The 14,331-nt window shown below is 37.7% G+C and overlaps 1 protein-coding gene across 1 annotated transcript; it reads right to left on the bottom strand.

The window, feature by feature from the left end:
* Nucleotides 1-435: 435 nt before the first annotated feature.
* Nucleotides 436-13,996, bottom strand: dhrs3b (dehydrogenase/reductase (SDR family) member 3b). Its single transcript, XM_051672886.1, has 6 exons — nucleotides 13,426-13,996; nucleotides 4,715-4,858; nucleotides 3,369-3,488; nucleotides 2,898-3,136; nucleotides 977-1,102; nucleotides 436-866 (listed from the first exon to the last, which is right to left on the bottom strand). Exons 1-6 carry the CDS (start codon nucleotides 13,618-13,620, stop codon nucleotides 782-784), a joined length of 909 nt encoding a protein of 302 aa, XP_051528846.1. The 5' UTR covers nucleotides 13,621-13,996; the 3' UTR covers nucleotides 436-781.
* Between the last annotated feature and the right edge of the window lie 335 nt (nucleotides 13,997-14,331).

Raw genomic sequence — 14,331 nt, 5'->3', positions numbered from 1 at the left:
CCATAAAAAAACTCCACAAGGAATAACTGTGATTTTCCCTGCTCTCCCTGTAACTTTGTTCTCAGAACAAAGTACAAACTTCTGAAATTGCTGTTAAAGCCAAACCTTCAACACAGAGTAAAAGAGCTTTTGCAGTAACTTGAGCCCTGCTTTGAAAATAAACCAAACTCACTTTGTTGTATATTCTCTAAAGAGAGCAGAACAAGAGAAATGGCATAAACACCTATAACGTATTTAAGTTTTTTCCCCACATGCAGCCCTCTAAAGGGACACTGCTTGACTTCACCACACATCTAGATATATTCCTAGTTATACCACTCTTTTCCATCATTTGATTAATTACTGCTTGAAATACCGTTTGCAAAAGTAGCACTGATCCCTCCAAAAACCTGATCTGATTTTTAAAACATACCAATAGAAGGCTTTTTTCTTTGAAACGGCTGTTTATTCAGATTCTAAATTTACAGTGACAGTAGTTAAAAGAGTTATCTTTTAAAACATTAAAGTACACATACAGTACAGTAGTTGATTGAGGCTTTGTTTTGCCCAATCCGTGTTGGTTCAACAACACAAAACAGAGGTCAAAGGTGACCTGTAAGTGGTCCTGAATATGAGGCACCAGAGTGTGTCCCTTTGTCTTGTCTTTCCTTGACAAATTGCCTCTGGAAAACCCGAAGAGCTACATCATTTCCACCAGAATTCCATTGTTGTTGTTCAACTTTAAAACAGTTTGTTTGAAATTATGTAACACTTGGAACTCCTTGTGCAGTCTCGAGGCCTCTCATGTCCGTCCCTTGAAAGTATTCATGCAGGTGTAGCTTCCTGAGAACTTATGGATTTCTTCTAGGGCACTTTGTGGTAGGACACTGTTCCATGGGTAAAAGAAAAGCGATATATGGAATGAATGAGGCATTCTAAAACACATTTGCTGAAATGCAATACAAAACTGTATGTTGTTGATGGAATCAGACTGTACCTTTTGAGAATAACGAGCGCATGCATGGTCCATGGTAGGTAAACAAAGGCTGTATTGGTTCTGACAGCATCCACTGTTCTCTGGGCTACAACCTCCGGCTTTAGAGGAGGAAAGAGTTGGGGAAACCTGCAGAGCAAAAACCCAGGCATTAGTACAGTTAAATACAACTGTTTTTACTAAGCAATCTGTTGTTATTGTGGTTGGTTGTCAAACTTACAAAAAAGTTGTTGTTTGTTTTTACCATGTACCATGGTATTACAATGATGTTAAACATGCACCATGGTAATACCATGTTTTTGGACATGTACCATAGTAATTACATATTTCTGTTTTGCACACGTACCATGGTAATACCATGCTTTTTAGATGTTACCATGGTATTATCAGTATCACGTTTTTTAGGACATGTACAATGGTAATAAAACATTTTTGGACATGCACTAAATTGATACCATTTTGGACATGCACCATGGTGATACCTTGCTTTTTGAGACATGTACCATGGTATTACCATGTTTTTGTTTCCTTTTTGACATGCACCGTGGTATTAGCATGTTTTTTTGGACATGCACCATGGTAATACAATGGTTTTTGGACATGTACCATGGTATTACCATGTTTATTGGACATATACCATGGCAATCCCATGTTTTTTTACACGGACCATGGTAATATGTTTTGGGACGTGTACCATGGTAATACCATTTATTTTGGACATGTACCATGGTAATACCATTTATTTTTGACATGTACCATGGTTATATCATGTTTTTTTTTGTTTTTTTTACATGTACTATGGCAATACCATGTTTTGTGGACATGTACCATAGTAACACCATGTTTTTTGGACATGTACCATGATTATATCATGTTGTTTTTACATGTACCATGTTATTACCATGTATCATGGTAATACCATTTATTTTGGACATGTACCATGGTTATATAGTTGTATTTTTACATGTACCATATTATTACCATGTTTTGTGGACATGTACCATGGTAATACCATGTTTTTTGGACATGTACCATGATTATATCATGTTTATTTTACATGTACCATGTTATTACCATGTACCATGGTAATACCATTTATTTTGGACATGTACCATGGTTATACCATGTTTTTGTTAATGTGCCAGGGTATTACATTTTTTTTTTACATGTAACATGTTATTACCATGTTTTTTTTACATGTACCATGGTAATACCATGTTTGTTTTTTTTTTGTTTTTTTTTACATGTACCATGGTAATACCATATTTTGGGACATGTCCCATGGTAATACCATGTTTCTGTTAATGTGCCAGGGTATTACCATGTTGTTTGGACATGTACCATGGTATACCATGTTGTTATGGGCATATTTTGAAGTACCTCCGAGTACCATGTTAATAGCAAGGTATTTGAATATGGTAATCATTCAGTACTATGTTATTACCAATACCATATTTCATTACCAATACTGTACTGTACCATGGTACGGGCACAATATTTTTTTCTTAGGGCAGACTATTACAACAAACACAGTCAACATGAAACAGTGTTTACAACCCATTTTACTGTAATGTAAAATGTTTCCATTTGAAACGTGATATTCAGCGAGAAAAAATGCTGGTTAGGATTTGATTTTATTAATCAGGATTTGATTGTGAGTTGTGTCTTTATGAAAGTGGGAAGAAGGGAAGAGATAAAAAATAAGAGAGCTTGGTGATATCAGCCGAGAAGGAAAGTCATTTCAGAGGCGGAGAAAGTTATTAGATTTTGATTAAGGTTGCACCACTGAATCATTCACAATAAGACATGAACGAAAGAATCTAAACAGGCTCGAAATTTTGATTTCATGTTGACTTTAAGGCAAAATAATGCTCTGAAAAAGTAGTTTTTTCATTGGTTTCTTCAACAAAACACATCAACTCACCTGACTCTCATGCCCTGAAACATTTCAGTGTTGGTGTGGAATGGGAGGACAGTAGTACAGGCCACCCCAGGGCAGTCCAGAAGTCCCAGAGTGAGGCTCTCCATGAAGGCCAGTGAGGATGCTTTAGAGGTGCAGTAGTCTATTGCACCAGGGATGGGCGACAGAGACAGGATGGAGTTGACACACACAACATGGCCATTTTGGAGTTCCAACATGCGAGGCAGGAAGGCTTTTGTTGTCTGTGGACAAAATGGTTATTAAAGAACTTTGAATTCAGAAAATTACATATAGAATTAGGGACAATTTTTTTAATGCAAATAATAAAAATACAATTTCACAGCCAGTACATTTTCTCATTTGACCCATTATTAACAGGTTTGGCAAAATGTAATTTTAGACTGTGGTTGCAAGGTTAAAAAATGTCAACGCAAGATTTCAATCTGACCCTGCCCAACCACACTATGTACTTACCCAAAACTGTCCCATTGTATTGATATGTTGTGTCTTCAGAAGCGCGTCATCATCACTGTCAAGCAAACTCTTCCCATGCACCACTGCAGCATTATTCACTAGAATGGTAACATCTCCAACCTACCATGAGAAAAAAAAGACCAGCAATGAGATATTCTTTCCACAAGAGTTTATTCATTGTCTTTCAGGACTAGTTAGTTCATATAATACTACCATTCTGCTGGGGCTTTTCTAACCTAGATATTTCAAGTGAGGTGTAATCTCTATGCATATATGCCTGTAATCTGTAAAGTGTAACCTCTATATATTCCCTAGCCTTTAAAGTCAACGTGAAATGACATTCGCAACTTTTATTTCCACAATCTGACATATTTCTGAGTGAAACAGGCTATTTAATGGAAATTGATTGGATTGTGAAAAGTGGGTGTTCGATACAAGAATGCAGCCTGGAGGCTGGAGGGGAGAAGTTAACAAAGAAGGATTTGTGATGTCAGCTGAAATTAAAACTTGCTTCAGAGGCAGACCAAGTTAATACATTTGGATAAAATATTACGAAGACCAACGTTTTTAAAATTTGAAATAAAATGCACTGATTAATCATGCATATTAAGACCAGGAATGTGTTAATGAAAGTCAACAGGGTCAATTTATATTTCAGGTTGACTTTAAAGTAGAGCTGTCAGAATTAACGCGTTAACACATGCGATTAATTTAAGGAGTTAACGCAATTAACATTTTACCTTTAATACAGCATAAACCAGCATAAACACTTGGAAGGGCGGAACCTTTTTAATGTTTCTGCCTGGAGTCATTACATTGACGCACACTTCACAACACACACACAACAGCACTTCTGTCTCAGTGATAAAATGATGGAGAAACGCTATTTGATGAACAAACCAAGCCCAAATGGGACTTGTGATAGGAATCAAGTATTTTTCAGTCTATGTAAGGTGCATTTTATATACCACAGAAGCAGGTCAAGTCTTAACTATCACAAAAACGCAGAATGAGACATCATGTGGAGTTAAAAGCGGCGCTGACGCCCTAACGCGAATCATGAACGCAGCTTCACGATAGCTGTAGCAAGGTGGATAGCCACAGTCTACCAGCTGATTAATATTGTGGAGGAAGAGAGTTTAAGAGATTTAATGCCCATTTGCAATGAAAATGCAACCTATGGTGAGATTAGATCTTTCAATTAGTCAAACTCCCAATTAGACTTTTAATGTTACTTGAGTTGATGCTATTTTAGTGCATTTCTATCTTTATACTGTGGAAGGCTTTGTTTGGAAAATGTTAATAAAGCATCATATTGTTACATGGTATGATTCTATAGGACATACCTTCTCTCTGACAACTTTGGCTTGCTTGTAAACTTCTTCCCTGTTTGCCACATCACAAACAAAGTAATGGCACTCCGTCCCCAAGATGGCGATCTCCTCGCATGCCTCCTGAAGACATTTTTCCGTTCGACCCCACAGGATTAGCTGACAGAAGAAAGGGACCAAAGGTCAAGGGTAGAAAACTCACAGGAAATGCACAGGCTTACAAAGAACAACACAAAAAAGAGACACTGTAATGATGTAAGTTGTCATATTGACAAAGAAATCATTCATTGTAATCTTTCTGAAAGCAAAAGCATAATATGCCACTGCTAAATGCGTATTTAGTGATGAATTAATTCTCAGAAAATTCTCCTGTTGTTCCATATGAGCCTCAAGCCCAAACCATCATTCTGCCTAACATCTTTATTCGTGCTGGAACAACATGAGTGAGTAAATGATGAAAGAATTTTCATTTTTGGGTGAACTATCCCTTTAAGGTCTTGAATATGGGTTACTAACTAGTAAACACAAGGCTATGTGGCCTACATTTCATGCCAAAGTTTTGACACAGAAAAAATGAGTCAGAAGCTATCTGAATTTCAAAATGTCCTTTTCGAATTAAAAACACATTTGCTTGAAACTCTCTCTGAGGAATAGGAAGAATATGGCATTTCAAAGAAAGCTGTGCTTAGAACCATTTTACCACAGGTGAGGGGTGTTGTTGTGCATGACGCAAAGCGTCAATAGCAATATGATAAAACACATCAATGTTCAAGAAATAGGTACATTTATTAATCATACTAATCAGAATAAACAATTCATCCACCAAGTAATATACTTTATTACCCTAACTTTAGGCTGTTTTATGGTTGGCGAGCTAAGCTGCAATTTGGCGCATGAAAGGCTGAAACATACTCTACGCGAGTACGTGAACGCAGATGGTTCTAGCAACGCAAGCTCGATATTGTGCATAATTGCATTCCAAAATGTGTCAGACCAGGTTGCATTTTCAATTCTGCATACATTAGTGTGAACTGTCCACTTCTATGATGAGTTTTCTCTTTCAAGTCAACTACTGTCATGGCATGCAATGGTTTGAAGAGAATATTGCTGAGCAAGTAAGTTGAAGTCAATATACTGGTAGCCACTTACCTGAAAAATAACAAATCCAGTGTAATGGCTCAAACATTTGAGGGTATCTCTCTCGTCCCCTTGAGTACTGAGGTTTGTTACTTGTGTAAAGTATTTTTCTGGCCTAATATGGAATATACAGTTACAGGTGTGCATTAATCTGCATTTTACAATGTCCAATCAGAATTAAGTGTCAGAACAATCCATTTTATGAATTCCATTTTAATCTTGAACTATGTTAGTTTTACCACAAAACTCATGGTTTAAGATTTTCCAAACTTTAGAAGGAAATATATACCACACCAATATATGAAATGTAGTAGTTAAGGTATGGTAGGAACAGTAGATTCCCTTTCACTGATAGAACAGTGGGACCATTTTTCATTTGCCGTAAATCGTTTGGAGAGAGATTATGAGAGATGACTGTGTGAATGGATTGGCTGGGACAGGGAACATGGGGGCAGTGATTGGTCAATTAGATTTGTCAGTCTGAGGGGTCAAGGAAAGGTAATGAAATCAGGGATGCTGCCTCAACACGTCTCACAGACACATTCTTGTAGAGATTTCACAGCCTGCTGGGCATATGGGACCAGCCATTATCTGCTTCAGCAGCCTAATAATGTTGTGTTTGTGCATGTGTGTGTGTAGCTGTGAAGGTCTGGTTTAGCCTGATAAAGACTAGTGGAGAGCTAATGTTGTTATATTTTATAATGATACAATCTTTTGTGCGAAAATCTTTCTATTTGAAGGTACGAATTTCATTTATGCAACAAATTTGCAAATAAAGCAGTGTTTCCATCCCGTGTGTTGAAGAGAACAAAATTGTCACTTCTGGGAAAATTGTTGTGAAATAGAAATGAAAATGGAAGCTGAAGCCACTGTGGCTCTTACAATAAATTTAATAAATTGCTTGCAGTTTAGAGAGTCCATGCAAAACGTTCTAACGAACTTCATGTTTGCTAGCGTTCAGCAGCAAAACATTATTTCTGGGAGCGAAAGCGTGTCAAAATGTTCTGGGAGGTAATAGTGGCCAATCACTTTGCTGACAGGCTTTGGCATTTCAGAATAACCAGAGCAACATTTATGGATGCTATGCGATGATACTGATGACATCCTCTGAGTGAATTATGTATGCTTTGACTGTTTTGATTCACATCGTTATTCCTATATAAATTCTAATAGGAATATATTCTGTAAATGTTTTCACGTCTTCTTTTCTTACTGAATAAAAAGTAAGCATTTGTTTTTTTAATGCACATTTTGGAAACTTTTTTCGCATCCCAGAATATTTTTTGCAATATCCTAAAACTTGCATTAAACACATGGATGGAAACCCAGCTACAGAAGGATAAACCATCATAAGACAGACTTAAGGGACATAGCTGCCCTCCATTAACATGCAATTTTATTTGAGCCAAAAGAATGTGGTGTCAGCTACGTATGCTTAAAGTGGCAATAAAACACCAGCGTCTGGTTCAAGGTATTTACTCACACTTGCTGGGTCTTGTCGTAATAGAAAAAAACATAGTGTAAAATACTGAAGCGTGCAGTAACCTTATTCACACTGCTGGCTGTTTGTTGTTGAAGAATGGAACACATTTACTTGTGACATTATTTACTATGTGTGTAATTGGTCCATTTACTTATTTCTCTCTTTGAGAAAGTGGCTGTGGAAATTTCCAACCTTTGAGCATGTTATGTGATTCTTGCAAGTAACCAGTTCAACCACTCCTACACTGAAATGTGGAGACATTACTACGGTCAATTACAAGGTTTTCCAAATGCAAAGGAACTCTATACTGTTTAAAGTCCTCAAACATTAGCCTCTAACTATTTTTGAAGCTAAATGTATTCTCTCCAGACAACAATGTCTTGTTTGCTGGCCTAATCAACCTTCAGTAATCTCTGTGGTGCCTATCAGTATTGTTTGCCAATGGCCTGATCTACAGGTGATTTCACCTCTTTGGCCTAATGGACTTTTCATTTAATAAACCAGCCCCATGTGTTTTTGCATGGGTCTGCTCTGTATGCATGGCCATTGAGGTAATTACTGGAAATAAAATGGGATTTCACAACAATCTAGATATTTCTTTTGGAGAACAAGAGCTCACTAGGTGGTCCACAATACAATCCCATTACGAGCTTAATCTGCACACATTAGCAAGTCTTATCACTCCAGACCTTAGTGGGACTGAGAGCACAACATTAGCATATAATATGCTAATATGAGGAGTAAACAAACCATGCTTAATCCTGTCCTATGAGGACACATTGTTCTTCCTTAAAGGAATATTGTGGGTTCAATACAAGTTAAGCTCAAACAACAGCATTTGTGGCATAATGTTGATTACCACCAAAAATTAATTTAGACTTGTTCCTTTTTTTCGTAAAAAAAAAAAACAAACAAATAAAACAAAAGGAGAAATCCAGGATACAGTGAGGCACTTACAATTGAAGTGACTGAGGCCAATCTGTAAACGTTAAACGTAAACGTTAAAATACTCGTGTTCCACAGAGGGGAAAAAAGTTCTAGGGGTTTGGATCAACATAAATGTGAGTAAATTATGTCAGAATTTTAATTTTTGAGTCAATGTATGATTCAGGTGGCTCTAACATCTGTTGACCTGTAGTCTCCCCACTTGCTCACCAAGTTATCCACTTTGCTCCCTATGGAATGGACCTGTATGTGTATGGAGGATTAGAGAGGGGGCACAGGGAGTTCAGGAGGCAATTGCCTGACGCTGTCTAATTAGTGTGGAGACAGAAGGGTCAGCCACAGGGCACTGTTCAGCTGGAGCTGTATGTCCCCTGCCCCCTCCCCCCAATGCATATACATAAAGAAAGCAATTTACATAGGGCTCACTTCCTTCACACTTCCTTAAGCCATCAGCCTCAAACCATGGGACCACATGGATTGTCACATATGATGGGGCTCCAATAATTTCAATGGATTCTTCTTATCTTTTCCCATAGGAAAGACAAACCACAAATTAGATCTCTTTAACAGGTCAGTTGTTTCTCCTAGACAGCTAGGAGATTAAACGGAGAACAAATGGAGACTCCTAAAAAAAAAAATCCCAGTAACCTCACATGTGTCTCCTCTTTTAGAAGTGATTTCAACATGTCCCAAACTATGCTCAGATTTGCCAAGATACCAGAGTCTGCAAACAAAAGATGTCAATATTAACTCAAATATTTGTTATTAAATTCTTTCAAAACCAAATTATCTGAGATAGGCTATCCACATTAATGTCATTGCTCTATGGATGATTCTCATGAAAATCGTTAAGAAAATATCCTGGTCCTATTATAACCTTGTGTGACCCCGCGTACACATGCATGGACGTTGTATTTTGACTCCGCTATACGCAACTCATAATTTCATAAATTGTCAGTAAAGAGTTCAACTTTCGACGCACGGAGTCATGTGACCAAACAACATGGCGCCGATCACAGCGGAGTTTGTCTTTGGGAGAAACTCCAACAAAACTACATCTGTTAAGAAACCTAATTAAGTTTTTTAATTGAAACCTGTTTGAATCAAAAGATTAGAGTCTATAGTTTCATCCAATATGCCATTTTTAAACGATTTGTCACGAAACACCACGTTGCTAAACACAATGTACACTAATGTGTACTTCAGCACATTGTTTCCTTAGAAATCATATATTTACTGTGCATTATCACATTGAGAATCAATGGCTTCATCCAAAAGCTTTAAAATGTTGCTTTCAGAGGCTTTATATGGAGTTAGGATAAAAATAATGTGCATTTCGAACTGTTCTGAGACCAGTGAAGACAGACAGCACACTGGAGGTGAAGTCATTCACTCAATAGGGAGCAAGGGAAAGGAGCATCCTACAACCCTCTATGCAGCTAAGTGCATTCAATCCAAACTTCCTATCAAAAGTTCAGTTTCAGGCTGCAGATGATGTTTGGACCACTCAACATGTTTGACAAGAAAATTACACTACTGCCAAAGTGAGAAATTTAATTAAGCCATTTATAATAGGGACTGTAATGAAGTAAGCATTCATAGGAAAGGTCAGACTATAAAAGCAGGTCTCCTGCTAAGCACTTAGCCACAGGGTCAAAGTTGTTGGCACCAATAACTTCTTGGGACAGTGGCCTCTAGAAGATTTTCCAAAAGTAATAACTTTTGTTAAAAGAGGGATATTTTCTACAAAAATAACTGATCACTGGGCCACTCAAAATGTTTGGCAGACATGGGACAATTGTACATAGATTCAGAATTTATAATATATCATTTTATCTGAACATGGCTGGGAGTGATTGGATGATGCTGGCCATTACTTTGAATCAGAATTAATTATGCTAATTTCTGATGTAATTTCTATAACGTCACAAAAACATGAGTAACCAACACTCCTGGAAACATAATAAACCATCTGATTAAGAAATCTGACTTTCTATAGTTTGGTAATATTTAAAATGTAGTCTTACTTTACTTAGTCTCACTGTCCACATATGTTGCCATCAATTTTTAGGAAAACTATTTACTCTAGAAACTTATTGTTTTCATGCCTGTTTATTAGGTGCTACTAGTTACAAATCAAAATGGAACAGGAAAAATGCACACAACAGTCATGCCCGGGTTTCAGGAAATGTAAACATACGCCATCACATTATTTTCATGAAAGTTATGCACAGTTCACCACAATGCGAAAAAAGATAAGATTAAAACGATTTTCTCATTACCGCAATGTAATAAAATTATTTAAATATGTAACATATGTATGCATCATAGTACTACCTTGGTTCTGCATTTTAGTTTCAATTAAAAATCATTGTACAACAGCATCTTTTACTGTAACACAGTAAAGAAATGGCAATGTTACGGTAATGAGAATCATCATTAAAACATTGGGAATAGTCAAAGTGAAACATTCAGACGCTTTGCGGTAATGAGAATTTGGAGGTAAAATTAGCAAAAGTGTCCAGAAAATAATGTCACAATACAAACCTTAATGGTCCTAAATGTAGGCTTTGTTTTCTTTATGCAAAATATAACTTCATACTTTTTTGTTTTTGTATTGATTTGTGGTTAAATATGACCAGGACATTTTCTCGACAGGTTTCGTGAGAATCATCCCTGTTACTGTGTCAACAGTCAATAAATTTCTCCTAAAAAGCCTAATTTTAGGAGAAACATCTGAGAGAAAGTTGATACTTCAATGAAACACAACTGAGACCTCCAGAGCTATGAAAGAGCAATCTCTGAGCAACATAATTTTCTGATGGGTTCTTTTTCTTTAATAATGGAGTGACTCTTGAAAGGACTGTTTAGGGCTTGGTTAGTGACCGATGACATAACTGATGCAAAATATTTTTAGTGTTGAATTACCAGACAGTGCTGACCTCTTGCACTTCACAATAACAGCCTGCTTTCTCTAAAATTACAACTACAGTGAAGGGAAACCCCCACTTAGTCAAGTTGAGTCTGTATTCTGAGAGTGCATTTATGATTCATGTCTCAACATCTTTTTACATTCTTTAAGAATGTGGTAACTGTGAATACAGCCACTGCAAGTGCTGTTTCCAAAGCCTTCACACCTTGACAATGGCAAACAACAGGGTGTTGAGAAGCACGGTGGCTTCCTTTAACATACTGCTGCAAAGCTCTAAAAAAGAGCTGCTTCTTTCAAAGACCTTTGCCCTGGGATTATGTAATAGGTGAATTGCATCAGTGAGTATTCAGGGATCTAAGGTCTCCTTGTTCTTTGCAGTGTGAGGTTTGCTCTGCAACTTTTACAATGGGTTTTATTTGGCCCCATACACACAAACTTCTCTGAAGGAAAATGTGTGTAAATCCAAGTAACACCACCTAGCATCAGGGCCCAGTCACTGTGGTTACACAAGTTATTAAGCTCTGTTTATTACAGTTGGGGCACTGGGGCTATTTATAATGCAATGTCTAGGGTGGGTGAGGCAGCTGGGGCATTTCTTCCCAGCTCTTGACATTCATTAGATTGTGCTTAACAATCTGAGTGTCCAGACACAAGAAAACTGCCAAAGTGAGAGATTTAATTAAGCCATTTTATACTCCAGATAGGGACTGTAATGAAGTAAACATTCATAGGAAAGGTCAGACTAGAAAAGCAGGTCTACTGCTAAGCACTTAGCCAGGGTCAAAGTTGTTGGCACCAATAACTTCTTGGGTCAGTGGCCTCTCTACAGAAGATTTTCCAAAAGTAATAACTTTTGTTAAAAGACGGATATTTTCTACAAAAATAACTGATCACTAGTTGACCCAGTTTGCTGTACAAGTTGAACTAGACTTTGGATTGAAGCTTTAAATTTTGATTTGTCTGTTGACCGCAGGGTCATGACCTACAGCATGCATTGAGTAATCAGACCTATGGACTGTTGAAACATTGGTTTTATGAACAAGGCATGCAATGTCTCTAGGGAGAAAAGTAGCCCATAGAAAATTACATTTTGTGTGAGACAAAACAAACCATGTTTGACAAGGTATGCCCTGATAAAAATTACCATGTTAACAACAGTTTCCTTTAAAAAATACCAAAGTTATTAGTTATTGAAATGATGTTGTTACATAGTTATTATAACTATGTTGTGACTTGGTATTAGCCACCAATGTGCTCATTTAATTTCTTACACTGTTTAAAGTAGATGCATAGTAGTAACAATACCTGTTTTGGTAGTCACGGTATTTTTTTCTTCTTCTTCTTCTGCATGCCTGCCGTCGATGTGTGTTTATTAAAGGAATATTCCGGGTTCGATACAAGTTAAGCTCAAACGAAGGCATTTGTGGCCTAATGTTAATTACCAGAAAAATTTATTTCCACTTGTCCCTCCTTTTCTTAAAAAAATAAATAAAATAAAAAATAATATTGGTTACAGTGAGGCACTTACAATGGAAGTGAATAAGGCCAATCTGTAAATGTAAAAGTAGTATAGCCAAGCCAAAAGAGGAGATTTTGGTGTAGCAAAATCGCTTACTAACCTTTTCAGTGTTAATAAACGACAACTGAAACAATTTTAAAGCTCACATAATAAACGAGTTATACCTGAAGAATGAATGTGAATGTGCTTTTATAAAATTATAAGCTTCACGTTTCTGCCGTTAAATGCTCCAAAAATTGACCCCATTGACTTCCATTGTAAGTGCCTCACTGTAAACTCGATTTTGCTTTTTTTTTTTTTTTTTTTTTTTAAGAAAAGGAGGAACAAGTCAAAAGAATTTTTGTAGAAATCAACACTGAGCCACAAATGCTGTTCCTTTAAATGAGAAATAAACTGTGAAAGGAGACTGTTGTGATTGTTGTCTATGCCAATAATACATAATTTAGTTTTATACGAACATGCTGGCATCTAAATTATATTTGTATAATGCCAGTTAGTGTGTAAAGTGTTGCATCTTTAAAAACCAGAATGTATCACCTATGATTAACAAAAGATAGAGAGAGAAGCAGAAAGACAGAGAGAAGGAGAGAGGGAGACCACCTGGTATCCAAAGTGTTGTGACAAGAGACCTGACTGAAATGTCTTGTAGGAACTATTTATAGAAAGGGGTGAGCTAAAATATCAGGCTGCAAAATATTATGCATATTTACCTTTTTAGCCCCACGCTTGGCGAACTCCCTGGCCAGGTGACGGCCGATGCCCCGTCCGCCACCCGTGATAAGCACCACGTCTCCGGTCAGATCTCTTCGCTTGCTCGGCAAGAACCAGCACACGGTCGCCCTGACAACATAGTACAGTATCTGAATAGGTAAGAGCACCACGGAGCCCAGCGCCTTCAGATCCATTTCACTCAAGACGTGCCTGCGTCTCAGTATCCGCTTATCTCAGTTCGCCGGACTAATTGAATCCTTGCTCGGAGAGATCACTTTTACTAAAAGTGGATAAGGCAATTCGCCTTCTTGTGCAACACTGACGCACACTAAATACAGTAAAAGGCATCTAACATGATCCAACGCATTTGCGCACCTTTATATTCCACGGAAGCCTGAACATAAACTCCTCATCCAAGGAGCTCTTGTTGCGGCAAGTGTGCGCTGCTTCTACGTCCTTTCGCTCCTGACAGCGGCCAGTATCCAACTATGACGAAACGCCGAAACTGATAGGGGTTTTAAAGAGACCATTTATCTTGATTGACAGCTGGAGGCTTGACACTATTGCATTATCAAGCGTTGCCGTGAGGGTTTGTTTATGACGGCATATGTCCCCTCCCCCAGGAGCGGTGCCACAGGCAATTTTCGCCGCCTTTTCAACCTGTGGTTACTTTGCAGAGGGGCCGTTCACAACGAAACGTCCTGAATAAGCTAGACGCAGCGCCACGAATGCGGGTGTCTCGAGGCGCGTTCTTAACAGTTGGAGTTCTGTTTTTAACTTGACACGACGTTGAAGCGCTTTATTCGAACATAACACGGTTTCAGGTCAGAAGTGTCAACATGACAGCAGAAAGCTCTGAACCGGTTTGACAAGACACAATTAGGCCACCAGAAAATAGCCTAAAT

The sequence above is a fragment of the Myxocyprinus asiaticus genome, chromosome 35 (genome assembly GCF_019703515.2).
Source record: "Myxocyprinus asiaticus isolate MX2 ecotype Aquarium Trade chromosome 35, UBuf_Myxa_2, whole genome shotgun sequence".
Lineage (NCBI taxonomy): Eukaryota > Metazoa > Chordata > Actinopteri > Cypriniformes > Catostomidae > Myxocyprinus > Myxocyprinus asiaticus.
This window is presented reverse-complemented; position numbering and strand designations above follow the sequence as displayed.

What these genes read in the sequence shown, in the direction of transcription:
- dhrs3b (XM_051672886.1), bottom strand. Translation starts at nt 13,620, where the DNA reads ATGGATCTGAAGGCGCTGGGCTCCGTGGTGCTCTTACCTATTCAGATA. An exon ending in CCAAAGTTGTCAGAGAGAAG is followed by an intron (nt 3,489 to 4,714) that starts GTATGTCCTATA and finishes TTCTCATGGTAG; the next exon opens with GTTGGAGATGTTACCATTCT. An exon ending in GCGCTCGTTATTCTCAAAAG is followed by an intron (nt 867 to 976) that starts GTACAGTCTGAT and finishes CCCATGGAACAG; the next exon opens with TGTCCTACCACAAAGTGCCC.